The 26,740-nt window shown below is 40.6% G+C and overlaps 1 protein-coding gene across 4 annotated transcripts in view; it reads left to right on the forward strand.

Annotated features, from left to right (window-relative positions):
• The window catches only part of LOC124064460 (F-actin-uncapping protein LRRC16A-like), a 64,023-nt gene that overhangs the window by 29,691 nt on the left and 7,592 nt on the right, over positions 1-26,740 (forward strand). For 3 of the 4 annotated variants that reach the window (XM_046398944.1, XM_046398946.1, XM_046398945.1), the window contains 30 exons: positions 631-752; positions 1,383-1,480; positions 1,647-1,717; positions 1,979-2,052; positions 2,255-2,330; positions 6,239-6,327; positions 6,857-6,951; positions 7,861-7,947; positions 9,326-9,429; positions 10,367-10,444; positions 11,124-11,200; positions 12,554-12,658; positions 12,958-13,027; positions 14,071-14,082; positions 14,918-14,999; positions 15,128-15,227; positions 15,524-15,578; positions 19,286-19,458; positions 19,856-19,924; positions 21,495-21,588; positions 21,758-21,856; positions 22,086-22,214; positions 22,332-22,463; positions 23,075-23,250; positions 23,413-23,500; positions 23,796-23,936; positions 25,475-25,541; positions 25,804-26,024; positions 26,172-26,281; positions 26,402-26,665. In XM_046398944.1, the coding sequence (XP_046254900.1) occupies positions 631-752; positions 1,383-1,480; positions 1,647-1,717; positions 1,979-2,052; positions 2,255-2,330; positions 6,239-6,327; positions 6,857-6,951; positions 7,861-7,947; positions 9,326-9,429; positions 10,367-10,444; positions 11,124-11,200; positions 12,554-12,658; positions 12,958-13,027; positions 14,071-14,082; positions 14,918-14,999; positions 15,128-15,227; positions 15,524-15,578; positions 19,286-19,458; positions 19,856-19,924; positions 21,495-21,588; positions 21,758-21,856; positions 22,086-22,214; positions 22,332-22,463; positions 23,075-23,250; positions 23,413-23,500; positions 23,796-23,936; positions 25,475-25,541; positions 25,804-26,024; positions 26,172-26,281; positions 26,402-26,665 (3,158 nt within the window). The remainder of the gene's footprint in view (positions 1-630; positions 753-1,382; positions 1,481-1,646; positions 1,718-1,978; positions 2,053-2,254; positions 2,331-6,238; positions 6,328-6,856; positions 6,952-7,860; positions 7,948-9,325; positions 9,430-10,366; positions 10,445-11,123; positions 11,201-12,553; positions 12,659-12,957; positions 13,028-14,070; positions 14,083-14,917; positions 15,000-15,127; positions 15,228-15,523; positions 15,579-19,285; positions 19,459-19,855; positions 19,925-21,494; positions 21,589-21,757; positions 21,857-22,085; positions 22,215-22,331; positions 22,464-23,074; positions 23,251-23,412; positions 23,501-23,795; positions 23,937-25,474; positions 25,542-25,803; positions 26,025-26,171; positions 26,282-26,401; positions 26,666-26,740) is intronic. The other variant, XM_046398947.1, reaches the window with a different exon arrangement.

Below are 26,740 nucleotides of genomic sequence, written 5' to 3' on the forward strand. Positions count from 1 at the left end.
TTTGGCTTTTTGACCAGTGCTGGCTAGCTGTCAGTCAGCTGGATCTACCTCCAAAATATGATAATCCATCTCCAGCCACACTGTTCCCGCAGCTGAGCCTCTCTCCCACTCATCTCCAGAGATTTCAGTCCTCTTAGTGTCCTGGCTGACGGTCTCCCATGTTTAATAAGTATCAGCGAAGATTATGTTAATTTTGGCCTATAGAAGAGGCTTTTATCGCCTTATATCAGTATTTGCATAATTGTGGTGAACACTGAAACGGTTAGCCAGTTATGTTAAATGTCATTAAATCTTCATTTTCACTTAATGTAAAGACGTGGGATGCAGATGTGGTTGAGTGGATGTGGCAGTTATATTATTGTTGGGTAGATAGAGTGGATAGAAAAATGTAAAATGGAAAAGAAGATACACTTGTATATAAATTGACATCCAATACACTCAGGAATCCTTTCATTGTCAATAAACAGTTCTTATTCAGTTGATTTTACTGATTCAGTGGATGGAATATTGCAGAATTATAGAAAGAGAGGTGACTAAATTTTTTTCATTTAAAGATATTCTGTGGTTGAAACCGCTTTAGGTGAGGCCATGCATACTGGTGTGGATGACTTATTACATGTGTCCTTTTAGCTGTTCATAGAGTTTGAGCGGGGCTCCTTCTCTCTGAAGCTGCTCTCTACAGAGGAGGTCAACGAGGTGGTCGCTCACATAGGAAACTGCCTGCTGAGGATATGTCCTGGTCTCCCTCCGAGGTGAGTCCTACCTCCTGTATGTGTGATTGTGTGTAACATAGCATTTTATGTAGTTTCTTGTGGATCTGTTTTGATTGAGATGTTCATAGATTTGAATGTGAGTGTGTGTGTGTGCATGCGCATGCATTTTCGTTTTGTATTTTGTGTACTTTATGCTGAATTATTCTCTCAAGCGATAATCCAGTCAGAGCCACAGCATTTAGAAAAGCACGTAGCTGCTGTTATGCGGATGTGAATCTCATATGATATGATTTATTGAAAACAGGATGCATGAATACAAATGCAGAAATGATCACTGATGTAAAACCGTAAACTTATACAGTCTCATTACAACTTATACAGTCTCACAGAGAGGCTGATGTCTGTGTTTGCGCTCCAGTCAATTTAACGTTATATTGGTGTGGTATAGTTAAATGTAGTCTCATTTCACATAAGTGGAACGCTCGTTTCTGCTTCCTGCTTGCAAAATGTCCTTTGACAAGTAAGGCAGTGAGAAAGTAGCCTGGAGCTACTTCTTCAAAACCTTTTAGAGTGAGGATAGTCAGTTGCAAACTTTGCCAGCTAATATATTTAGGAAATAAAGAGAGGGGATTATTACATTGCGTGTTTTGATCTGTCTTTTCTTCTCAGTAAAGTGATGAAGAAGCTCTGCATGGAGCCTCCAGACAGACTGACCTCTCTGCAGACTCTGTGGGAGAACAACAAGCCTGCTGAACCTGGACCTTGTGGTAGGAATCTGTGACTCTGCAACAATTACTGTGTGCCGCTGTGTGTAACAGTCAGTATACATCAACAGTAGTTTTGTTTTGTTTTTTTGCACAATCCCCTCCCACAGCTCTTTGGTAAGATGGATACTTTGTTTTTGTTGTTCTTGTGTTCTCTCTCTTTGCCCAGGTGGGTTTTCTCAGATGTACAGATGTGTTTGTGACTGGCTGGGGCTGCCTTACAAAGAAGAGGTGCAGTGGGTCAGTATTATTTCCATGCAGTTACACAGCAGTGGCACATCCTGGTTGAAATGTGATTCTGTGCTGTTGGCTGAGTGACATTAAGACCTTTGATAAAACCAGAACAGTATATGAATACAGTCCACGTGTTTCTCATATGTATTTTATATTTCTCAAGGTAGTGCTGCTCATCATTGTCCATTATGGAATGACTTGTTGTTTGTGTGCTTCATCTGCTCTATGCTATTAGTTGACACCTTTTTCCCTTTGTATCCTGTCCAGGATGTGGACACCATCTATTTGACACAAGACACCAGAGAGCTCAACCTGCAGGACTTCAGCCATCTGGAGAACAGGTGAGATAAAATATAAGCAGTGCACACCAACACAATGTGAACAGCTGTGGATAAAAAGTTGCACACAGACGAAGCCATGTGACTGAAAACATTATAGGAATGGAAGGAACAAAAAACTAAAAGATAAGAGATGTATCGCAGGTGATTTATACATGACTTATATTTAATGAGAGAAATATGCTGAACATCTGCTTCTCCTCAGGGACCTGGTGGCTATAATTGCAGTTCTGGAGTTTAACCAGTGGTTCACTAAGCTCTCCACTAAAGACTACAAACTGGTTGGTATCCCTTTTCTCAAATGCCTCCATTTGTTCACTCACCAATAATGTCTGTTCAGTTTAGGGAAATCAGAAAGACAATTATTGTAGTCTTATAAGGTTTGTCAGTTCAAGACCATGAACTATAGGATCCTCAGTCATTTTTGATATGCTACACTAGTGTGTGAAAAGTCAATGCAGGCCGTGTGACCACGTCTTGCTGGTGTTGGTGTATTAAATAGCGCGGTCAATAGACAGTTTTATTACCTCTTTTATTCTTTCATCTTTCATCTTTCATCTTTCTTTCATCCTCTAACCGGTTTTCAGACGTCACTGTACATTACGTTGGCCAAACAGTGTACCGTAATCATGTTAGTCTGATAATCCAGATTTAATCTTATCTCAGAGTAAATAGTGAGACAAATGGATAGATTTGTCTCTCCCTGCCTGTCTGTCAGTTTGTTTACATTACCTTTCACATGTTGTAAAGGCCCTGCTTTTGGTTTCCTTATTGCACTACTGCTTACTCTGTTAGGATATTTGTCAGTCTTTTCCCTCACACAGTAAAAGACATTGTAAGACTGTAACATCTTGTAACATCTTTACAATACTAACATGCCCATGTTTGTCAGACATTGTATATTTCCCAATGCTCATCATGTTCATGAGCTTAATTTAGTGTATTATTGTGCTAACGTGCTTATTAGCACTGAACACAAAGTACAGCAGAGGATGATGGGAATGTCGTTAGTTTAGCTTGTATTTATTAAACCAGCGTTCTTGACAAATTAAAGTTTTGACCCTGGACCAAAATCGCGGTACACATCCTCTCTGTCTGCATTTATTACCATACATTTTCCTAACTATAGCTGTATGTATCTGCCTGCACATAAATTCCCCCCCTTTGTTTCAACTATCTTCCCCTCCTGTCTGTTGACTGAGGATCAGTCCAATGTTCTCGTGTGATAAGACTCCTAATCCTAACGAGACAAAGGGGCTCAGTGTCTCAGGCTGTTGCTCCCCTGCAGCACTCCATTACTTACTCTCTGTCTCGAGGCTTCGCTCAGTCTCACCAATTACCACACGCAGCTTCCTCAGTCCAAACAATTATCTCACACCTCTGTCACAGACGATTCCTTTTGTATTCAATTTTAAAATCCTGTCCGTCACCATTCCATCTGAAAATTTAAGCTCAAATGCTTTCCATGGCACATGAGCACCTTGGATCTAAAGTATGTCCTCTCTGTCCCAGATCAGTGTGTATTATAATGGACCTTAAGGCTTCTGTGTTAGTAAGGTTTCAGCACACGTTTGGACTTTGGTTTTGAATAGTTTTTCATACCAAGCCAGTGGAAATGGTAACAATGTAGAAAGAAGAATGAGAGGGATGAAAGAGAATGAAAGATATTGTGTACTGCCAAAATAGTTTGACAAATAGTATTTTGATGCTTATTTCTTAAAGTGTTCATGCCAGCAAAGCCCTTTGTACTGAACTGAGAGAAAGTGATGGAAGAAAAAAAGCGCAGTGAGACAGAAACGTAAAGGTCACAGAGTGTAAGGAAGTGATGCCAGGTGACTAAGGGGTCAGACTGTTTCAGGAAAGAGAGATAAGACTCAAAGAATGAAGTCAGAGAAAAAGGAAATAAAACTTTCCAGCACGGGAAACCAGTCTAGCGGCAGGTCAGATGATGTTGCTGTCTAATCTACTCGCATGCAAAGTGTAACTCAAGGGAAACACTACCCAGCAGCCTGAGCTATTGAATCTGTGCCACTGTGCAGATAATTGAGGAATATCTCAAAGAAATAAAGCAGAAAGAAAAAGAAAAAGAGTGTGTGAGAGGGAAATGTGGAGCCTCAGGCTTAAATTACAGTCTCAAACAGATAAGGAATCTCTCTGTGCAGTGGACTGGATAACATAACACACACTCACACACAGCCAGCTATCACAGCGAGGGATTATGCTGCTCATCCTCGGTTCAGTCAGGCTGTTTGTCTTGTGGTCTAATCAAGATGCTGAGCCAAAAATGAGAAAGGAGGGGAAGAAGAGGAGAGGACAGCAGTGATAAGAGGACTTGCCTTCTGATTACCTCATGATTGCACAGTATGCGTGTGGTGTGTACACATGTGTGGGGGTCAGAACAGCACAGTGTGACAAGGCTCTTATTTAATGACTGGTAAATGGTGCAGTGCACATGCTGACAGTGTCCCCAACAGTTTTATTGTGACTCTTGTGGAAAATACAGGCTCCTTTTGTGTTCTTCCTCTCTCTTCCACTCTTTTTCTCTACTTCATCCCTCACTACCCACACATCTTCCTTGTCTTTAATACGTGTCATCCCTCGCTACCCTCCATCACTCTTACTCCTCTTCTGCAATACTCACAGTTTCACAGAGTAAACATGTGAACAACAGTACCTTCTATCTTCTTCTATCTCTCCCTCCCTTTGTCTCTCTCTCTCTTGCCATTATCCCTTCTCTCCCCCTCACTGTAGATAACACTGCTGGGACAATGTTACCAGTGTGTTGGCCACACTGAAGCTGCAGCCTGAGAGAAACAGGAATGTCAGTTACCAAGAATTACAATAAAACAATGGTCCAGTAAAGTTCTTTTCCATGGTGGAAAATGTTTGTGTTATTAATCAGTGCAGATAATTAGTGTAGAAAAATTAGACTTACTGTAGTAAGACAAACAAGGATGTGTGTTTGTCCACATGTTTGGGTATGACGCAGCACACAGTGAACTGGGTCAGTGAGCATCTAGGCAGGGCACAGACGTCCAACTGCTGAATTTTTAATTTCTTCTAAATATGAGGGCTTTTTCCTCCCCTGACTCTGTCTCCAGTGGTGCTGAGACCACAAAAGCGAGACAACTTTTCTGCCTCCAAAGTGTCTGAAGTCTGTTCTCCCCAGTTTCTCCTTGTCACGCATAAATGGTCTTTAAGCCAGACACAGAATTTGCTTGTACAGAATCCTGTTCTGTTTTTTTTTCAGCGTTCTGCTATGTAGTTTTAGTTGGCATAATGAAAAGCTTTCAAGAGTGGTTTCACCACATTTTGCACAAGAACAGAAATCATGAGTCCCAAAAGTAAATTTCTGTCTTATTCCTATGACCTTGAATGTTTCAGTCCCAGTCTTGCTGTTCTACTTAAAGTGCATTCAAACCCTCGGAGCTGCTTCAGTTAATTAGTATATTTTTGTGCTTTTGGTGAGTGAATCTACTGATCGATTGTTTTGCTGTGTTAGGCTCATACTGGGTAACATTATACACTGTATGGACAAAAGCATGGGGACACCTGACCCTTACACCATGTCTATATACATGGACAGCTTTGCAGCTATAACAGCTTCCACTCTTCTGGGAAGGGTTTTCACAAGATTTTGGAGTGTTTCTGTGGGAATTTTTGCCCATTCATGCATTAGAGATTAGGCATCGCAAAAGGCCTGGCTCACAATCTCTGTTCCAGTTCATCCCAAAGGTGTTCAGTGGGATTGAGGTCAGGGTTATGTGTGGATCAGTCAAGTTCTTTTGCACCAAACTCATCCAATCATATCTTTATGGGCTTTGCTTTGTGCACTGCGGCACAGTCATGCTGGAATAGAAAAGGGCCTTCCCCAAACTGTTGCCACAAAGTTGGAAGCAAAGCATTGTCCAAAATGTCTTGATATGCTGAAGCATTAAGATTTCCCTTCACTGGAAGTAAGGGGCAGAGTCCAAACCCTGAAAAACAGTCTCATCCCAATACTTTTGTCTATATAGTGTATTGGTTTCTCATCTTTTATACCTTTACTAACTACTGTTTTATATAGCACTAACACAAAAACTACATCATAGTACATCTATCTACTTTTTCTTTAAATGAGACCACCTGCAAAATAATGCACAGTGAAAGTTTCTGCTGACATCTGTGTTGTGTTGGTGTGTGTCTACAGTCTGCAGATGTGTGCGAGCAGATTCTTCGAGTAGTGTCTCGCTCCTCTCGACTAGAAGAGTTGGTTCTGGACAACGCGGGACTCAAAACGTGAGAATATGCTGAATTATTAAAGGGACATGCCACTAGTTTTATACCTCAAGGTCAATTGCTATTCATCCTGTGAAAAACCCTGAACCTGAAGCAGCCGTGACTTAGAGGTTGGAGAAGCGGCTTGTGATCGGAAGGTCCTTGTTTCGATTCCCCCACCGGACGGGCAGGAAAAATTTGAGTGTGGTGGAGTGATAATGTCCCCACCCCCCCCTTAGCCGGCTGATGTGCCCTTGAGCAAGGCACTTAACCCCCAATGTATGTGCTCCCCGGGCACTTGATGCAGCCCACTGCTCCTGTGTGTTTCACTGCATGTTGCATGTTACATGTGTGTGTGTTTCAATCAGTGATGGGTTAAATGCAGAGAAGTAATTTCCCAGTTTGGGATTAATAAACTAACTTAAATTAAAAAATAAATTAATACATTAATTAAATGAATCTCATATTATGATATCTTGTTTTATATTATATTTATGTTGCTGAATCTTTCTGATCACACTTAATGATTACCCTCTTTCATGCTTCGCAGGGATTTTGCCCAGAAGCTGGCTGCTGCCCTGTCCCATAACTCCAACTCAGGGCTCACCACCATTAATCTTGCCAACAACCCACTGGAGGACAGAGGTGAGACTTCTGCTCTAATCTATTATATGTATATACTCAGTACTTTGCAAAGCAGCTCTGTTCTACAGCAGGTGTGACAAGTGATGTTCAGCATTCATTTAGTACAGCCTGTCACTGCTATAGAGTATGATCATATAGACATTTTAGGTTCACACGATACAGAACAGTGAGTGAGACTAGTTTTATATTTCATCACCTCTGTGCAAGACACATCAATTAAAGATGTACTCCACCAAATATTCAGACAGTAAAATGTAAAGATACAATAATTTTTTGTGTCACACACAAGATCTTTAGAATGTGTTCTTTAAAGAATCAATACCATTTTTTTTACATTTTGACTCTACTTTGATTTTATGCATTTATATAAAATGAGCCTTTTTATAACTCATAGCTTACTACAGATTTTGAATTGGAGAGTGGAGGAGTGGAGGAGTTTCAAGCAGTGTTTTTTTTTCCTTCTTTTTTTTTTTTTTTAGTTTTTGTTTTTGTTTTCAATTTAGCAGGACAGTACAACAGTTAAAAGTATGAAGGGGTTATATTTACCGTAATTTCCGGACTATTGAGCGCACCTGAATATAAGCCGCACCCACTAAATTTAAAAAGAAAAAAAAAACTTGTCCATATATTGGCTGCAATTGTCCATAAGCCGCAGGTGTCCACGTTGTCAGTCTCTCGTTGTCACTCTCAATGTCACTTTCGTCTCGAGGCAAAATCCATAAATTAGCCGCATCATTGTTTAAGAAGCAGGGTTCAAAGCGCGTGAATAAAGTAGCAGCTTATAGTCTGGAAATTACGGTAAACATGAAAGTCTGTAGTTATGTTGGCTGAAAAGAAAGTCTCAGCCTCATGAAAGAGAATGGAGAAAAGACAATCATTGTATGTTCTTGTTTCTTCTCTCATGTGCAGGCATCTCCTCCCTGGGTGCTCAGTTTGCCAAACTACGTATGGGGCTCAAGTATTTAAACTTCTCCAAAACCTCATTATCACCCAAAGGTACATGCTGTGTTTTCCTGTCTTTTGTTTACAGTTACTAAAACAGGAGGATAAAAAAAATCTAAACTTTTGAAATGGAGTCAGTTGTAATAATTAAAATCCAGAAAAAAAGACATGAGTATTGCATTGTTATCAGTTGACTATAATGTGTGTATTTTAATTCACATGCTCCCCTCGAGGTCAGATGCAGATCACATCTGCGCTAATCTGATCCTACGTGCCGCTCAGATGCTAATAACACGTAATTATTGAACTGTTAACACTATGAGAGAGGGGGGTAAGAACAAGATGTGTGAGTGTGCAAAGACAATCACAACGTGCACATTTACATTTGCATAAATGCTGCTGAACACACCACTTTTCTTCAGTCAGTGGAGCTGTAACCTGACATGACAAGTCTTTCTGCAGTAATGAATCTCTAGGTTGATTTGTTCTCTGTCAACAATCACTTCTAGGTAAAATTTCTTCTTGGTTCTCAACAAAAGTAAGCACTGCAGCACCTGGCACCATCTTTAGGGACTCGCTGTAAACATGCTCTGCTTTCAGGCAATCAATAAAGAGGTATCATATTTCACAGTGTAGGGTTGGCGAGAAGACAGAGCTGCTTGAACTGAGCTTAAACTGCTCATCTAGCTAAAGGGACAATCCATAAACTAAACCCCGAAATCCACCAATGCTCAGAGAAAAAGCGAAGCGTTGAGGTCTTTTTCTCTTTTTTAGCACAATTTTATTTTTTTGTTGAAGCTTGTAATCAAACAGATCAACCATTTGATCTATTGAATTTAATTTCCAGATGAATATACTGTAATTTGAGTAAGCTGAAATGTTTATGTCCGTTGCAAAAATCTTAAATAATCTGCACCGTTTTTGTTTCTGTCTCTCTCTTCATTTCTTTGTGTCAGAATAGTCAATCATGTCTCAATTTACTGATAGACAAAGTCAAGACTTTAAGTGCTTGTTCAGTGTGTTAGCTGTGTGATAGACGTGACATGAGTTGGTGCCTGTTCGCACTATATGCCAGTTTGAGGCACAGTGTGCAACAGAAATCCATACGTGCAAAGACATGCATACACACAAATTATCTGTCTCTAAAATGTCCTGTTTGAAATTATTTTAACAATTTGATCTGTTGATTTTGATAAATTTTCTTTACGTTCAACCTTCACAGTCATCCATGAGAAAGTGTGCTCTCTTCACTTTCTGTGTGTTCACTTTGCATTCTGATCCAGTTCTGTCCTGTCTTGCTCATTTCCTTTGCTATTTCCTTTAATATGCTGTCAAAACATCAAGTGGAGATTTGAGACCTGTGATAGTGCTGACACTGCCCCTGTGCATGTGTGTGTGTGTGTGCGTGTGTGTGTGTGTGTTTGTGTTTTAGGGGTGAACAGCCTTTGCCAGTCACTGAGTGCCAACCCGTCCATCCCCAGCAGCCTAGTCCATCTGGACCTCTCAGGGAATGTCCTCCGAGGGGATGACATGCAGGTACACACAAACACACACACACACACACAAACAGTCATGTTTCCATCAATTTTGGGGACATTACATAGACTTACATTAATTTCCTGGAGGCTTAAGCACCACCTAACCAAAACAATAAACATTACTTGCCTAATCCTAACGCTTACCCTAACCTCAACCTAACCTTAAAGCAAGTCTTAATACTTATAGATTTACTTTGTGGGGACTTGCATTTTGTCCCCATAGATTTTTGTCCCCATAACTACAGGAATATTTGTACACACACACACACACACACACACAAAGAGAGAGTTTCTAATCCATTTTAGAGTTTGTATCAATCACACTTAGTTGTTCGACACTGGCGAGACTCCAGGTAGTCACCGCAGCAGGTAACAGAAAATTCTACACATAAGCAAGATCATTATTATATTTTAAGATCTGCTTTCAGCAACTGATGGTGATGTATGAAGTATGTGACTAATTAAGGGAGATCAAAAATTGTGGAAAATTTTAAATGAGAGCAAGAAAGAGATAGGTGGACAATAGTAGGACTACAACCAGGGCAGAAATTTCACCAGCAGCCACAGTGACCATGGCTGTTGTTGCCCCCCTTTCTGACCCTGATGCCCTTATGAAGGGTGTGTGCCCGTCAGAGACTGTGGCCTTGGTGCCCTGTTCTCTGCCCTCTTTCAAAGTCCTTCCTGTAAAGACTGCGCAACAGTTAAAGACACACAGACTCTCATTAATAATTAACGTAGAGTACAATTTCATGCCCTGACTGATGTTTCAGCGGTTGCACTGACAACATGCCATCCTAAACATATTATTTAATATATATTACAAATGAAATATTCATACTTGTTGTTCTACATTAGAAAGTATTTCTCTCTGTGGTCGCCAACACATCAGCCATCAGACATCATCTTCTTGTATATGTGTGTTGCGTCACTTTCAGCATTTCTACCACTTCCTGGGTCAACCCAACAGATTGGAAACCCTTGACCTCTCCAACACTGACTGCTCATTGGACCAGGTGAGTCAGGAGGCCATACTGAGATCTCATCTCCTGCCTGATGCTCATAGGAAAGAACAGAGCTTGTAAGATAAATATTTCAGATCGTTGGGTACAGGGACATATTATAATGGGTAACACATTTTTAAGAATACAAGAGCGACAAATCAATGACGTTCAAACAAAGCAACATGCAGTTACAGCTGTACCTCATTATTCTGCATTGTAAGATGAAGTTCTGACCAATAATATATGTGTAGCAGTTAATGTAATCCATTTTTATACACCCACTCAATCTGTGCTGCTGCCTGCTGCTTGTGCTGTGGTCTGAATACTGGATGTGATGTATTGATGTGTGCCTGAGAGCCAAATACAGCTTATTGATTAGGCTGAGATGTAGCCAGTTGTCAGGCTGTCACTGAAGATATTGATTAACTCTTAAATCATATTGTGTATGTGTGTCTCTCTCTCTCTCTACAGTCATATATAAATACATTCACATGCTTCTTAACACAGATACAAAGCTGCCATCTCTTTTTGACTTAGCCATTGTATGACTGCAGCTTAAAATGTAGTCACAGAGGTGAAGAGTGAGCTGCAAGGAACAACTGTTTTTTACAGTCAGAACTCATTGGTTTTTGCAGTCATTACACTTCATACAGCTAAGATGTTATGGTGACATGTTCTGCTTACTTTCCAGGTTTGCTCGGCTCTGCTGCGAGGCTCGGTCCAGCACCTCTCCGTTCTAAATGTGTCAAAAAGCGTCTTTCCTCACAGGTAAGAACTCACCTGGGTTGTATTTACAGTCACCTGATAATGAGCAAAGGAGGTTCATTGGTTGTTGTAGTTTGTGTCCTGTTAGCTTTGTTAATCAAGAGTGAATTTGTTCCATTTAGGGGCAGGGAGTCGCACAGTGGAGGATAAGCAAAGAAAAAGTGAGATGTGTTTTAAGTGCATAATAAGAATAGGAGATCCAAATGCAGTAAAAATGGTTAAATGGACACAAAAGCAGCACTTTTGTTGTAATTGTGTAAAGTTTTCACCCCAATCACTCACAAACTGCAACATTTTTAATTAAAAAAAAACAAAAAATAAATGTTACATAAATTAATATAAATAAATATTGTTCTTCAGCATGCTCACAATACAGCAGTGTTAATCACTCGAACAACTCTCTTCATGTTTTTATGAAGCCAAAACCAAGCATGTAATCTCAAATTTAAGTTTTGCTTTTGCAGATCAATCAGATCAAGGCTGAAAAGTAATATGATGATAATATAAGCTAGTCAAAGATGAAATGATGTCTGTAGTTATTCTACAGCTGTTCCACCTGCGTCTGTTTTTTATAAAATCAAGGCCTGAACGCAGAGTAGATGTTGAGTTGTGTGCCACACCTTCTTTAACGCTAAGTAGGTCTGGAATCTCCAGGATATTGTCATCCATCATGTCCTTCCTGGGAAATAAGCCCCACGGAGGCTTACCTTTGATTCTCCTCTACATCTTAGTGTAATTTCTACATCAAGGTCTCTTTTTGACCTGACAGGCTTGTTAGAGTAGTTTTCTTTTACACCAAAATTCTTTCTGTATGTTGATGTGTGACACCTGCTGGTGACAGAGTGGCATTACAGACAAGATGAAATACAGGGTTCATAAAGATGCACAGCTTCTCTGGGTGTGTGTGTGTGTGTGTGTGTGTACAGATTTTGCCTTTAACAGATGGGTGGTGGGTGGAGTTTTCGTCACATTATTATCTCTCTTTCCAGTGTGTCTCTAGGGAGTTGAGGACTTCAAGAGAGGAGGGGGGAGGAAGGACGAGTGGTGGTTAAGGGTTATACCTGGGACTTTGAGTGACACTCCCATCTGAATCATTTGTTGTTTTTTTTGGGGGGGGGGGGAGCTAAAGCTGCTTCTTAAACAGTAGATAAAAACCAAACTGGGTCACAGGCTTATAGGGCATGACAAGAGTACTAAAGGCTTAATGTTGGCCTGAATCTCCGGTCAACTGAAGGAACCACATTGTCAAGCCTTATGTGTTCTTAAATAAAAAGAGGTTTAAAAAAAATATACAAAAAATGTGGCAACATGTTGCATTTGGGGTCATTATTGGCATTACTTCCTGCTCTCTCATAGGAAAGGCAAAGACGTGCCTCCGTCATTCAAGCACTTCTTCAGCAGTGCCGTGTCTCTCAGCTCCATCAACGTGTCGGGAACCAAGCTGCCGCCAGAAGCCCTCAAGTGAGAGAAAGATTCATTCACATTTAATGTGTCTGAGGAGCAGCTTTTCCTGTCACACGCTCTCTGTGACTCTACGCTTTGTTCCTTGTCTTTTTTTTTTATCACCTGTGTCCCCATGCAAAGCAGTAAAAATAAACTTGTCTTGTCAGCCTGTATCACAGTGAAGAGCTGCATGAAAGGACAGGTGCTGCAGCTCTGTCTGCACTAACTGGGTCGCTGCACTTCAATGTTGAAAATTAAATGAAATATTACATATCTATGGAGAACTTTTTTAACTTTATATACTGATGTTGTTGTAGAGCTCTCCTGCTTGGCTTGGCCAGTAACCTCAATCTGAAAGATGTATCGCTAGACCTGAGCTGCTGTGAGGTAAGACTGTGTGCTCATGCATACTCAGTTGCACACACCTGGACAGAAACCAGGTGTGTGCAAAGCGAACATGACTGTGGGGACTTTTATATAATTTATGCAAAGTCGTGAATATTCACCAACAGACGTGTAAAATCAAATGTTAATGTAACATCTGCAGAGATGGAGCTCCCAAACGTATATTAGAGATCTACACTCCACAGCTGTAGTTAACTTGAATGTGCAGCGCAGAGATGCTGATAATAATGCAGGTAAATCTAAAAGATGCTGCATAATACATAAAAAGGTTATCTTGAGTTATTCCAAGACTGCAACCAGTGAGTTTCAAAGGGGTGCTGTTTTCTCTGTTTTTAGCCTTTTTTTCATTCTATTTCTACTGTTGGTCACATTTGTATGAGTGTTCTTGTCAGCTCAAGTTATGAGTGTGGTTTTTAATAGTTTGGAGTCAAAAGTAGTCCAATGAAATCAGCTTTTTAGGATCCACTCCAAAACCATTTGACAGGCCAGTGACAGCGCTAAGAGGCTGTTTAATGGAACACTTGGCAGACAGGGAGAGCTGCACAGAGGGGTGGGGTGTTCACAAGTCTCTCCCACACACACACACACACACACACACACACACAAGCACACACTCTCACATTAGCCTCTTTGCCTTCATCCCCTCCCCTGCTCGAACAGAAAAGGCAGCTTGCTGCAGATTCAATGGCGCTGCTAAAGATAACACATGAATACAAATTACACAGGAAATCCAATTCCAGATTCCCATAGAAATCTTCCCAAACTGAAGCTGCGGGGGAAAATGATGCGTTCATCCCCTTTTGAAGTCTTAATGAGCCGTTTGGCGGAGGCAGCCCAAAACTGCTCTCTGAGTGGGCTGACAGCATGCGAAATAAGGACCGCGTGTGTGAGTCCTGTTGAGAGTGTGTGTCAGCGATGAGTGTGTGTTTTTAAAAAGATGATCATTAAGCATCTGTGTGTTTTGTTGCTGGTAATTGTTGGCGTGCCACTGACATGCTGTTTTCTCCCCCTAACGCCTCTGTAAGCTTGGCCATTGTGTAAGTACTAATGTGCTCCCTCTTAATAATCAACATCTTGTTCGGCCTCGTTTTCATTTGCACGTCTGTTTTGGCAGATATTATAATTTTCTGCTGATCCTATTCTTCTCTTGGTCTTTATTTCTGTCATTTCACATGAAATTAAGAGATTTAACCAGAAGTGACATCCTGCTGCAGTTGTTGTGGATGATTCTTTTAAGTTATTTCTCATTTTTCCATTTCATTGCCATGTTAGTCAAGTTCCTCAAATCTATCCTGCTTGTTTCCTGCATTGAATCCTTCAGCTTTTCATGCAGATGTTTTCACATTAAACCCTTTGTTTTGTTCACAGGTATCCACAAATTTATAATATATATATAGTGTACATGAATCTCATTGTTGAATTTGTACCAACATTGGCAAACCTTTGTAGAAGCGCTGTGACATTTATGTTTGTTTTTTTAAGTCATCAGGCAGACTTCTCCAAAGGCTGTCTCATTGTGCAGAGCACTTAGGGAGTCATATGTTTGAGCATGAGCTGTAATAAATTAGTTAATCACAAGAAAATTTGTTGCTGCTATTCTTATAATCAATTAATGATTTCAGTCAAGGAAAAATATCAAACATATCAAACAGCTTCTTAAATTTAAGGGTTGCTTTTCTTGTCATTTATGATGGCAAATGAAGATTCTTTGGGTTTTTAACTGTGGGTTGGACAAAAAAAACACAATCTTTCACTCTGGGAAATTGTGATGAGCATTTTTCACATTTTTCTTGACATTTTATAGACAAAAGGATAAATCAGTTAATTGTGAAAATAATCAGATTATTAAGATTTGCCCTCCTGTCTTTCCAGCTGCGGTCAGGAGGTTCTCAGATCCTTGAAGGTTGTATTGCCGAGATCCCAAACATCTCGAGCTTAGACATCTCTGACAACGGTGAGACAGCATCCACCATATGTTTACTGAAATTTACAACACTAGCCTCATGCTAAATAAGTCCCCAGCCTTCATCTGTCAAAATCAGTTAACTTTATTTTCATTCTGACCTATTTCTCCACCTCCAGGTCTGGACTCAGACCTGTCCACTCTGCTGGTGTGGTTGGCCAAGAACCGATCCATCAGACACCTCTCTCTCGGCAAGAACTTCAACAATATCAAGTCCAAGTAAGAATCCAGGAGTGGAAGGGGTGTATAGCTGACGTGTGCAGTCCGGGGCCAAGGGAGAAACCGTAGTGGTTAGGCCTGGGTTGGGTTTGGTTGTGGCTTAGGGTGACTTAGCCTGGTCTGTCGTGAATGACCAAAGGCTGCCAAGACATAAACTCACATCAAAAAGTTTTCTTCTGCACTTAATCTGTACGGTGCAGTTTTCTAAAGGTTGTTCTCGCAGTGCAGTTATTGTGTTCATGATATGTTTGCTTCAGTTTTTTTTTCTCTTCCTGTCTTTCTTCTGCCTGGTTTAGAAACCTTGCTCCAGTGTTGGACAACCTGGTCCAAATGATTCAAGAGGAGGAGTCGGTAAGTTTTTAATTTTCTTTCTCTGTCTGGTTTTTGTGAGGGGCAACAAATCACTGAATCTCCAACAGCTGCTCCACAGCCGACATCTGACCTCTCTGTTGAAGGGTGGTGTGAATGTAGCATCCCTACAGTGATTAATGAGGTATAAACCATGCGATTTATGATGATCACCATCTATTTTGAAAATTCCAAACTTACCCACCATTGACAGCTTATGCTCTGAAAATTTGGATTTTCCCTCCCTGTGACTGTCAGTGTCTACAGTGGGGATTTTTAGATATTAAAAGATGCTGGCTAAGCTGTTTCCTTTATTGCTCTGAAAACGTGCAGTGAAATAAAGGGATTTTCCTCCAGCTTCTTGCTATCTTAATGCTGCTCAATCCATCTCACTCATTTTGCCTCTCTCCCCGTCATGGGAGCTGTAGCACATTTTTCCTCAGTGTCTGCCTTTTGTTGTCTCCCTCAGTGGCTGATGTGCTAGATAGATGTGTTGAGTGGCCTCTTGACACTTGTTGTATGTATGTGTTTGTGTGTGTGTGTGTGTGTGTCTGTCTGTATCATTATGTACATGAGAAGATAGCGTGTGTGTATGAGCTGGTTATCTGGCTTTACAGGTGGAATACAGAGAAAGAAAAGAATGAGAAACCAAACTGATGGGTACTGAAAAAGTGATAAGAAGAGGTCAAAGGATGCTCGCTAAGGATAGTAAGGAATTAAAAAAAAAAAAAATAGAGGTAGCAATGGAAGGTGGCATGGGTCAGCTTCCATAGGACAGCTGATCTCAGAGAAGGTCTTGTTGATAAAAGAAGCTGTGGCGCATGGATTTGTTGAACCGCCAGAGCTGACGCTTAAACACAGATAAGTGAAGGCCTGTAGAGATAACAAGCTTCAAATCTTATTCAACAGCACATCTTTCTTTCTGCTTTGGCTCTGTCAGAGCGCACGACGCAGCTCCAGGCAGCACATCTAGCCCGTAGTTGTTTCTGTGTCCTGGCTGCAGTCCAGGCAGTTAGACCTGTGGTGACTTATGCCAGCCAGAATATAAACAGATAAGCGAACTTTATTCAGATGTATAGATAGCACTCTCATGTTTTTATCCACTAAAAATGACGCTGATGAGCTGGGGAAGCAGCTAGTCTGGCTCTGTCCAGAGTTGCCTGCTCACAACTGGATTATTTCTTAGCCAGGGCAATAATTTCTTGGAAACTCAGCTTGGTCCTGGGAAAATTAAAGGTAAAGGTGAAACTCCCAAAAATTTACCCTGGCCAAGAAATATGAATATCTCCTGTTAAATCACAATAAATCATCTCTATGCTTCAGAATTGGTGGAGAGTATCTAAAAGAGAAAACAAGGTACGTGTGTACACCAATTTCTCCTGATGATAACAACAATAATAATAATAATTTTTTATTTTTTGAGAAAGAGTAATCAATAAGAGCCTCATCTTCCCATCGAGGAGGCTGTTTTGACTGTGGTGTAGAGACAGGCTGTTTTATTTCTGAACGCACTCTGCAGGATAAATGAGTTTCATCAGAATATTAAACACAATTTTTCATTTCACAGACATACATTAAATAGATTAATATGTCTCTGGTATAAGGTCACTTTTATTTGCGCATCTTTGCCTTACAGTTTTTCATTTTCTTGGTTTTATTGCACACGATGTGGATGCAGACGCAGGGCAATGATTTCATCATTTTAGTGATTAATGAGGGCCAAGAATCCGAGCTGCTGAAAGCCATGTGCTGCAGCCATACAGAGGCACAGGATTTGTAGTTAGAGGTATTGGCGGAACATACACACGTTAACGCTGTAGACTTCCCTTCTTCTTCGTTTACTGTTACAGCCAGTGAACTGGATTTATGAGATAGTAGCACATTTTTTGTCCAGATTTTTATTCTCATTTAGGAGGCAGTGATACCCAGTGATAGGGATCTTGTTTGTAGTTTACATCACCGGAGAAAGAATTGGCTGTGGGTTAGTTGTTGGTCCATAAATTGAACCTTTTTAAATTTGCATGTTTAATGTCTGTGCCCCACAGGAGCACATGCAGGCAGTAGATAATTCTCGCTGCATCCTCAGACAAGACATAAAAAAAGTAATTTTCTGCCTTTATCAACCCGTCGATGCCATTCCACAACACACTCATCGCTCAGCGTTCTATAAAATACCCCCATCACGTTGTCACTTCAAAGACAAAATCTTCATTAGAGAGCAAAATATGTATTCATGTCATAACTCAGGCATCGCACAAACTCATGAACTCTGGCTTTAATCTTTTGAGTTCTTTGCTGTCGACCTATGAACACCACAGAACTAACTTTACTGGGAGTGTAACTTGACATCCACTGCGTTAATTCACGTGGAGGAGGATTCAGATTTAGTCCCGCTGAAAATGCTACACAGGAAGCCATCATGTGGGTTTGACCTCTAAACATGATTTAGTGCAGCGGGTGGAAAATAAAATAAATACATTTTCAACATACTCAAGTAATATACTTGTACTTTAGTACTTTACTTCTACTCAATTGTAGAACTTTATAATTGAATTGTAAATTTTAAAAAACATTAAATTCTATAAATCTATTAAAGTGTTTATGCTAAACTTCTTAAAAAATAAAATAAAGGAAAACATGAAATTAAAAATAAATCAGAAGAGTGCTTTTTTGGTTTGAGAAATAATTAAAATAATACTCACAGACAGCTGTAAAATTAGGACTGACACGTCACTTATCTAAGAGCTTCTCCAAACTCAGACAGCAAGGAGCTAATTTTATCCTCAGCATGTCTTTGTGAAGAAGGTTCCCAGGAGTCTCCAGCTGTGTAAATGGCATGCGTCATAAAGCACATCATCTCTGTTGAACAGACAGACACTGTTGAACATTTGGACATCTTTCTGTCACTCTCACATCACAAAGGAATCCTCTTGATCCAGTGCTGAACCCTGTGGAATTTTGAGTGGTAGATACCTTTTACATTTTAAAGAAGCCCACATGATCCTCTGCCCTTTTGAGTTGCCAGTCTTTGGAAAGAACAAAGAGTTCTTTGAAGAAGTTGGACGATAGGCCATTTTGAAAAATAAAATTTGCAGGAAAACGTCTCCGACGATTCCCTGGTAATGACAACAGTCTAACTAAGATTGTATTCCTTGAGTGAATCCTTACAGCTTTCCTTAATGGTTACACTTTCAATTGTTTTCTTTGATGATCTTTTTAGTGGTGTCAAAGTTGCCATGAGCTCTGACAGTTCATGTTCTCTCAAGAAGTGACCTCAGTATGTGTGAGGGAATCAAACAGAGTCAGCAATGAGACATAGAAGACAAAGGGAAACCAAGCGTCTGTGGACAGTAAATAAATTCAGTCTGGGACAACAAGCTGGCACAGCCTAAAAGACAATCACAACGGTTTTTGTTAAAGTTGGCAGTGATATACAGCAAGGGCAAAGAAACCTACTTCAAATGCTTGGTGATGCCAAAACTGAATAAATACAGAGAAATGGAGGGCAGCTGATCAATTCTGACTCTGCTGAACAGCCAGAAGTTGACTGATAAATCAACAACCATCCTGCTGTCCTGTGACACAAACACAGGAGATATGACAGTCAGTCATAATAAGATTGTATACTACCATCACCATAATATAAACCTTCTCTCAACACTTTTCTCCTCCCACTTCCCAACCCATCCCTAAACATCTTCCCTCCCCAGCCCCTCACTTCTCTGTCACTAGCAGACTCCAGACTAAAGAGCGATCTGACCATCGTGCTGAATGCCCTCGGCAGCAACTCCACACTCACCAGGTTAGACATCAGCGGGAACGCCATGGGGGACATGGGAGCCAAGATGCTGGCCAAGGCGCTGCAGATCAACTCCAAACTCAGGTGAGTGTATGTCCATGTAAAGTTTATATCACACTATAATTATGTACATTATGAATGACATTAAATATTAAAAACATTGCATTATGTCACTAGCTCTGCAGCCTTATTTGAAGGCCAGGGTCAATTCACAGTGCTTTATGTTAGGTGAAGAAACGCATCACAACAACACTTAAAAACACAATAAGATGAAAAAACCCCACTAAGATTAGAATAATCAGCCGTCAGCTTGGCGTGTCAGGGCCCTAAGACGTAACACTTGACACGATTTCCTTTTAGCCCTACAGCCACTGTTACCCGTTAAACAGTTATTTTTGAAAATCCCCACCTCCTTGGAAGACGTACCTGAACTCATTCATTGCGGCTTTGGTTGTGTCACATTGTGTGCTTCTCTGTGCAGGACTGTGATCTGGGATAAAAACAACACCAGCCCTCAGGGTCTGCAGGATGTAGCAGCCGCTCTGGAGAAGTAAGCAGCTCTGTCTGTATCTTCTTATTCTGACTCCATACATGTGTATATAACTGTATGCTGATTATACTTTAATCAGTATACAGGATACATGTACCGGTCCACTGAAAACTTCTGAAGGGATGGATGTCTGGTTAGCTGTTGCAGCCCAGATGTCATTTGGCTTTGTGCTAAACAGGAGGAAACCTTGAGGTGTGTTTAGACAGGAAGAGAAGTGGAGAGGGTGAGAGGAAGGAAACCAGAGAGTGACAAACACAGAGAATACAACAACAAAGAAACGGTGGCGGAGGTTAAGATGCTGAGGACGGAAAAGTACGAGAGAGCAAAGCAGAGACAAAAAGTGCAGTTCGAGACTGAATAGATTTATTTTTTCCTCCCGTCTCTTCTGTCTGTGGGCCTGAAATCTTCAATATTCTGTGTGTGAGCGTGAAATCACATGTGCATTTCTCTAAATGTGCTTCTGGGACACATCTGTACATCCACCTCTCTCATCTTCTCTCTCTGTTTATCATATTCTCCCAGCAGCACATCTACTCATTTCCCCTATGAGTCTCTGTATTGCATTATTGAAACAACATTTTTCTTTTCATTTTTTTTCTTGTTCCTATTTTCTGTTCTGTTCAGCAGTGTGTGTTCACATTTCAGTTCCCTTAAGGCAATTTCCTCATGCCTCTGGTGTTCTTTCTCTGTCAGTTTTTCAAGACTTTCAGCACTGAAAAATAATGCGTGCAAGTGAACATTTTCAAGTAAATAAAGTATGCAAATCATCATCCGCATATCGTATGTACAATGCTTGTCAATATCAAACAGTTGAGTTTGTCCCACATGCATTTCAAGTAGAACTGCAACAATTAATTAATTACAGAAAGTCAATATGCAACTGCTTTTTTGTCTTTGGATTTTAGATAGATTTAATTGGACAAAAGTAATTTGGAGAAATTGTGATAGTAAAAAATATTTTTTAATTTTTCAATATTTCGCATTTTTTATCATGAAGGATCAATTTAATTAAATTGAGGGAAAAAAAAATCTGCAAATCTAAATAAAAATAACATTTGCACTTATTCCCAGCATCCTGTAAACACACACACTCACACTCACACACACTTTATGTGTTTTTGTGTATGCAGGCAAAATGGAGAGGGAGATTTTCATATCTGAGCAAAGATTAATTACCTTTGAGGCCGACGGTCGTCAACATCTCACTCACACTCTTGCTTTTCCTTTGTCTCTGAACTTAACTCGTTTTCAACTCTCTTCCTGTTTCACCTCTGCTGTATCATCCTCATCATTATATGACTATTAATACTGTGTGGTGACCTCTAGTTTAAGATCAATGCCCTCTGTAATGGCACCAGTTCATTGCTCTGTTATAAACCAGTGTGAGAGCAGACCCAACCCCGCTGCACCACATCCCACTATATGTTTCCTATTGTACTATGCTGAGTGTAATGACAATCTGCGTGTATTAAAATGCATCACCCTCCTTCATCTTTATAAAACTAATGTCTGTATGTCCTTTCTTCTGTAATGTGAACTAACTGTGGTCCTCTGGCTGTGTCGCCATTAGGAACTTCACCATTCGTTTCATGCCCATCCCCATCATCGATGCCTCCCAGGCTCTGAAGGCCAGCCCAGAAAAAACAGAGGACGCTTTGCTAAAGGTATGTCAGCAATTCTCATTGGTTCATCCAGCCTCCAGGTGCCTTGACATAGTGTTGCAGGATTTGTATATTGTAGATATAGACATACATATACATACTAAATGTCTGATTTACCTCACTATCACTTTGGTTTATTATCATGACAGTGGTTTTGTGTTTGTCCCCACAGATTGAGAATTATCTGTACAGGAACCATGAAACCAGAAAATACCTGCAGGAACAAGCCTATCGGCTGCAGCAGGGCATCGTAACCACAACCACACAACAGGTTCGTACACAAAGTGATACAAACACACACACACAGTGAGTACTGGATTTATGTTCACCATTATCCATGTCTTTAACCAAACCTGATATGAAATTGTGTATAATGTGTATAGGACTGTTCCAGATACAGTAAATACAGTGTTTCACTTGAAATTACATTCAATTGCTTGGTACAGTAAAGGTCAATAGTGTATTCAGTCTGTACTTTCTTGCTTGTATTTGTCTTCCAGGTGATTGACAGGATTTGTGTGAAGGTGCAGGACCACCTGAACTCTCTGAGGAACTCAGAGACAGATGCCATCTTAGAGGACGTCAGGTCAGCAGAAAGCCTCATCAAAGATGCCAGGAACTCTAAAACGGTGAGGACTTACAGCTTTTATCTTCACGATCAGGTGGAGGTGAGGTGTCTTGCAGTTTCTTACATCCTTTCTTTGATTCTTCTTTCCATCCTATGTCCACCTTTGTGCCCCCCCCAGCTGCTCCCTAATCTGTACCACCTAGGATCAGCTGCCAGAGAGGAAGTGAACAGTTCATCAATGGGACCCATCCAGGAGAAACTGGAGTCTATGGCTGGGGAGGTGACAACCGTCATGGACCAGCAGCTGCAGGTAGAGTTATAATGACAGAAAGGTGATAGCCAACAAAAAGATATTTTAAGGTAATTGTTAAGAGCTTAAATTCAACGTGATAAGTGGGTCTAAATACATCATGTAATCATAACATCGTAGCACATACAGTATCTGTGGTTTACAGGCTATTTGTGATAAAAAGAAAGCAAATTAGAAAATAGGCACTACCTACTGGCAGTGTAAGTTAACTAACAGAAAATCTAGGGAAAAGACTTCAGCACACATAAGTGGTTCATAATAATAGTCTTTATTTACACTTTTCAGGTTCTCAGTGACTAAGTGCTTCACACAAGGCTGCGAAATAAAACCAACAAATTCTAAAAATAAAAAAGAAATAATAAAATAATAGTGAAATTGACCTGTTGAAATTTAAAAGCAGAAATATCAAAGCAATGAGAAGGTGACGGAAAAAAAAATGTAACCAAACTAAAGAAACAATATTTTACCAATATTATATAACTTTCAGTACATTCAGTCTGTGACAAATGCACCCGTGTCATGTGTTCATAAGCGTTCCTTTGAGATTAAGTGGCCGTGGATCATCAAATCAAGATGTATACTCATCCGTCCCTTATCCTCACTCCCTCCAGGCTCTGTTGGAGTCGATGGTGGATGCAGCAGAGTCTCTGTGTCCCCATGTGATGAAGAGGAGTAATCTTCGTGCAGAGCTAATGAAAGCCAGCTCTGCCAAGATGGTCGTACCCAAAAGCTTTGTCACCAAAACCCTCCTGGAGCAGTCTGGGGTGGATATTATCAACAAGATCAGGTGTGTGTGGGTGTTGAATAGTATTATGTATATGTACATGTTAACTACACATTTCAAAGACAAATCACTGTGATCTGTCTGTGGTTTGGGTCTGTTGTGACCTCTTGTCACCTTCTTGCACTGCTGCCTGACCATCACTCCCTTTTTCTCTCTCTCTGCCAGTGAGGTGAAGCTGAGTCTGGCGTCCTTCCTGTCTGATCGTATTGTTGATGAGATTTTGGAGGCTCTTTCCACTTCTCAACTCACACTGGTAAGCCCGAGGTCAAAGGAAATCTCCTGGTTGGCTCACTGATTTATTCACAATGGCTGTTCACAACTTAAGCCCTCTCATTTGCTATAATTTAGTCTCAGCTCCATCAGCCTTCATTTATTCTTTCTGAATTCCAATCTTGCCAGTTCTTTCAGTAGAATGAGCTCATTTTGTTTAATTTTCTTCCCACACCCTTCTCCACGTCTTCTTATTCCTCTTCTGCTCCTTGCATTCATATCTTCTTTTCACAACGCCTTTACTTCCTGTTTCCTCTCTTCCTCTCTCGTCCTCCCAGGCAGACCATCTGGTCCGGCGAGGTCGCCCCTTGGTGCAGCAGGAGTCGGTAGATCTGGACATCCCAGAAGAGAAGATTCCTAAACGGGCGTCAGCCGAGATACTGGAGGCTGAAAGGCTGGAGGATCTGGAGACGTGCATGGTAGGTTACAACATAGTCGGACGTCGTGGGTTAGTTTTAATGGTTTTTATTCATGAAAACCATGTTTTTGCTGGATTTACAGTGAAATCTTTCTTCTGTCTTGCTGCCAAGTATTGCACAAATTCAAGCAATTACACTTGACTTATTACTGGCCTCTGCTGGAAAAAATAGACGTTGAGGATTGATTTTGATATTAATGTAAGGAACACTCTTGTTCAGTAAACTTTTTTTTAACAAATGCTGAAAACAGGCCATGTTGGCTGCTGAGGTTGCGATGTATGTACTCTGTGAGGGCAGATATGTGCGTGGAGTCTAGCAGGAAGCTTCAAAAAAAAAAAAAAAAACGTTTAGGTTTGATGGATTCTGTCATTTACATTCTTGTCTGCAGGCGTTCAAGGATGGAGACTAAGGGAGAGTCGAACATTTGAAACAAAGATGAAATTAAAAGAGAAATAAATATTCATTGACCACCTGGTCCTGTCTGTCTCTCTGGTGTCCTACTCTTCTTTGCATCTTATACGTCCTCACAATCTCCGCTTACTCCTATTTTACATAATCTGTCCCGGCTTTCTCTTTCATTTTTGTCCTCACTAGGCCTTACTGTGTGTTGTCTTTCTTCCTTCTTCTTTCCCTCTGGTTTTCCTTCTCTTTCAACCTTTGCTCCATGGAGACATTGTGCTGCACCAGTGTAAGTAGTTGTGGACTGGACCTCTATACTCTCCTCTCAATCCACTTTCTATTCATCCTGCTTTTCTTTCCCTTTCCTGCGTCTCCTCACCGTGCCCTGCCTGCTATACAGCTGTGTGTTCTCTCACTTTTTTCTATGGCACAAAACATCTCCTATATTTTATTTTTCATCCCTATGATTTTGTAAAACCTAGTGCAGAAAAAAAATCAGTATGAGTATAGTTGGGCACTGTAGTCGATCACTTTCTCACTCACTAAATATATTTCACCCTGCTGAATGATCACACTGAAAAGGTATATATTTTTAATGTACTGAGCCACACTGCACTGTTCCTCTCCACATGATGTCTGTCGTCGCCACCTTTATAAATATGGTTCACAGTTCCATATAAAATGCAACATGTTTACTGTTTACCAATGTATGTGGACAGTGGAGTTAGTTAGACCTTGTCTAAACATAAAAAGTTCCTGTCTATGTGTAGCTCAAGATGCCTTGTTATTATTACCTTATAGAAATGTGTGTGATATAGAGAATCAATGCAGATAATTACCTCTCTTGTTCGTTATTATATTTAGATTGTTTTGTTTGAATATGGTGACATTTGGTCTTAGAGCAAAGTGGCAGATTTTGAAATCTAGTGTTAGCTGCAAGTAGACTGTAGACACAATCCAAGATAGGAAAAAAGGAGCTGGTTTGCTTATAAACTGACAAATTCTCCCATGAGGTTTTCTGTTTGAAGATCAAAGCTGGCATTTCAAACTTAAAACTCAACCAGTCTCAAAATAATATAATTTATTAACAGTTACCACAGATTGTGTCTGATTATGATCAGTATGATTATCTCTTTCAGATGACTCCTAAGTCCAAGAGGAAGAGCATCCACAGCAGAATGCTTCGGCCAGTGTCTCGTGCCTTTGGTAAGCGGTTTGTTACATTTTTTTGGCTTATATTTTATCCCATTGAGCATTGTTAGAATTATGTAGTAGCTTATCTTTCTGCTTTACACTCTAAAAACTTACTCCAGGGTGGTCAGGATGACTGCTATTAATCATTCTGTATTCAGCCTTTCGAATAGTTCTTCAGTGCAGATGCTACTTACACCTGATGACAGGTGAACAGATGAACATTGAAAGTATTCAGTCTAATTACAAACCTCCTAATGACCATCCTGTCCCACAGAGATGGAGTTTGACCTGGATAAGGCCCTGGAGGACGTCCCTATCCATGTTGAGGACACTTCATCTCGAACTCCTCCTACTCCATCACAGGTCCTTCCGAAACTGGAGCATCGTTCACCGGGAGTGATGGGTGACCTGCCGTCTGAGGAGGAAAAAAAGCTGCAACACTTCACCAAACTACGACCCCGTCGTAACAAGAAAATGCATTCCAGTAAAGTACCTGTGAGTAGGGCTTTGCAGGTGGAACAAGTTCAATTCAAGACACTGGTAGCCCCAGAAGAGACTTACTGCTTACAAGATAAATTTAAACAGTATTAAACAGTCAGGTGCTCCAGACATGGTATCAGATTCTACATCCTCCTCTTTCAGCAAATCAGCAGCGCTCCATCCCAGGACGGGGAACAGAACGGCCTCATGGGAAGGGTCGATGAGGGTGTAGATGAGTTCTTCTCTACAAAAGTCACGAGGATGGATTCCAAGTAAAGATTACACTCCAGTTATCTATCATTATATATTTTTTATCTAAAGCGCCATATACATTGAACATGTTACATCTCACGTTGATCTGTCACTTTGTCTCTCGTTCTGTCTCCTCTCAGACGTTCCCTGAAGAGTTCAGAATCTCAGGATGGAGAGAAGAAGAAGAGCAAAGGAGGATTCCTAAACCTCATCAAACGTTCCTCCAAATCGGATAAATCCGATAAATCAGACAAATCGGATAAGTCCGAGAAAAACCAGACAACCCCTTCAACTTTGGCTACGTCTTTGGCTTCTGTAGCCTCAACGCCAACTTCCGCCATCCCTGAGGAGCCCTCCTCACCAAAGGTGGCAGCAAAGAGCCCAGCACCCGAGACAAAGTCCAGGTATAGATTATCAAAAACAGAATAGTTTTTTTGATATAAAACACTAAACACCCTCTAACTAAGTCAGTCTCAGTG

Source organism: Scatophagus argus, chromosome 9 (assembly GCF_020382885.2).
Source record: "Scatophagus argus isolate fScaArg1 chromosome 9, fScaArg1.pri, whole genome shotgun sequence".
NCBI classification, from domain to species: Eukaryota; Metazoa; Chordata; class Actinopteri; family Scatophagidae; genus Scatophagus; species Scatophagus argus.